At 51.0% G+C, this 1,689-nt stretch overlaps 1 protein-coding gene across 1 annotated transcript; it reads left to right on the top strand.

Moving 5' to 3' along the window:
- Positions 1-485: 485 nt before the first annotated feature.
- On the top strand, positions 486-1,419 carry LOC104952540 (lysine-specific demethylase 5C-like; the record flags this gene model as incomplete). The annotated part of the gene is made up of 2 exons (XM_010779375.1): positions 486-1,247; positions 1,360-1,419. Coding segments are annotated over 2 exons (822 nt in total), but the record flags the coding sequence as incomplete, so codon positions are not given.
- Between the last annotated feature and the right edge of the window lie 270 nt (positions 1,420-1,689).

Below are 1,689 nucleotides of genomic sequence, written 5' to 3' on the forward strand. Positions count from 1 at the left end.
AGTAGAAGCTGCTGGGACTCCCAACAGCTTCTACTGAAGCCTTCCGAGTAAATCGCCAGAACGCCGACACCTCCTCATCTCCACCGCTCCCATGTTTTCTTTTGTTTTGCATAAGTTAGTCTCTCTGCGTTGGTGTGCGGGGCTAATGCTAATAATGCTAATGCGAGAATAATAAAATGGCGGCTTCACAAAACCTTTTGGGAGTTTTACGGGGCGTGGTTTGCAATCCGCCCAGCCAATCAGACATGGGAACCTTTTTCTCCCACGAAAGTCCCTGCTCTCTAGCAGGGACGGAGAAGGGGGTAAAAAGGTTCTGATGATCTAAGTTTTAGTTCCGGCTCTTTTTGGTGTGAACGCGACATTTCGGAACTATATCTGAACCAAAGTGGGAAAAGTACTGCGGTGTGAAAGCGGCTATAGATACATTTCTGTGCTCTTAAATACATATTATTTCTGTGTGTAAAATGTGTGTGTCTCGTCTCCAGGTGATGGCGTTCAAAGAGGGCGAGCAGCAGGAGAAGGAGGCGCTGCTGAGGCTACAGAAAGGGAACATGTGTAAATCTGGACTAAACTCGGCGGGGGGGAGCAACAGCAGCAGCGGCTCTGAGGAGAAGGAGAACGGGAGGTGGGACATGGACAACGCCATGGAGACGGACACATCCAGCCACTCGGAGAACTCTTTATCAGAGAACGGGAACCACACACCCCCTCCTCAGGCGGTGTGTGTGTGCTCAGCTCAGCCTCGGGCTCCTCAGCTGCGATGCCACCTCTGTAAGGACTGGTTCCACGGGGGCTGCGTCTCCTTCCCCTCCCTGTTCCCCTCCTCCGGGCCCCAGGAGAGCGCCCTCTGCTGGTGGGACTGGGACTCGCGCTTCTTGTGTCCGCGGTGCCAGAGGTCGCGGCGGCCCCGTCTGGAGACCATCCTGGCGCTGCTGGTGGCGCTGCAGAGGCTGCCGGTGCGCCTGCCGGAGGGAGAGGCCCTGCAGTGCCTCACCGAGAGGACCATCACCTGGCAGGGCCGCGCTAAAGAGGCCCTGGAGACCCCCGAGCTGCAGGGGGCCCTTCAGAGGCTGCAGGAACTCAAAGAGACTCTGCGTCAGGAGGCAGAGAGGGACAACGGAGAGCAGGTGAGGAGCTCTGTGATCGTTTTATCAGACTCTGAGGGAGGCGAGGGAGAGGAGGGAGTCATCGATCTGACCGACGAGAACTCGCCCAAGAAGAAAAGCAAGGCCAGCAACGGTGTTCCGGTAAACAAGCCTATTCTTACTCGTTATTATACTAAACAAACTGAAACTGACTCAAATAACGGTTAGATTTCATTCATTCTCATATATTAAGTTGCCTTCCTTTTCCCCACAGGCTGGATGTGAAAATGGCATCAACAAGAAATCAAAAGTTACAGGTAAGACGTTGTGTTGATGAAGGGCTGCAACTCACAATTATCTATTTTATCGATCAAGTTTATAATGTCTATGTATCATTTGGTCTGAAAATGAAGTACAAAAATAAAAAAACAGCATCCCAGTTCCTCATTCTGTTTTTTAAAAATTCCAAAACACTAATATATTTAACTAAGGGGGTTGTCGGGCCGAACTACGCCCCTTAGCTGTGATATAATGAGCATATACCACGGCCTGAAGTGAGCTATTGCTTTTATAAAACGGTTACCAAGTGTGGCAATATGAAAGA

Source organism: Notothenia coriiceps, unplaced genomic scaffold (assembly GCF_000735185.1).
Source record: "Notothenia coriiceps isolate Sejong01 unplaced genomic scaffold, NC01 NC01_scaffold00020140, whole genome shotgun sequence".
NCBI classification, from domain to species: domain Eukaryota; kingdom Metazoa; phylum Chordata; class Actinopteri; order Perciformes; family Nototheniidae; genus Notothenia; species Notothenia coriiceps.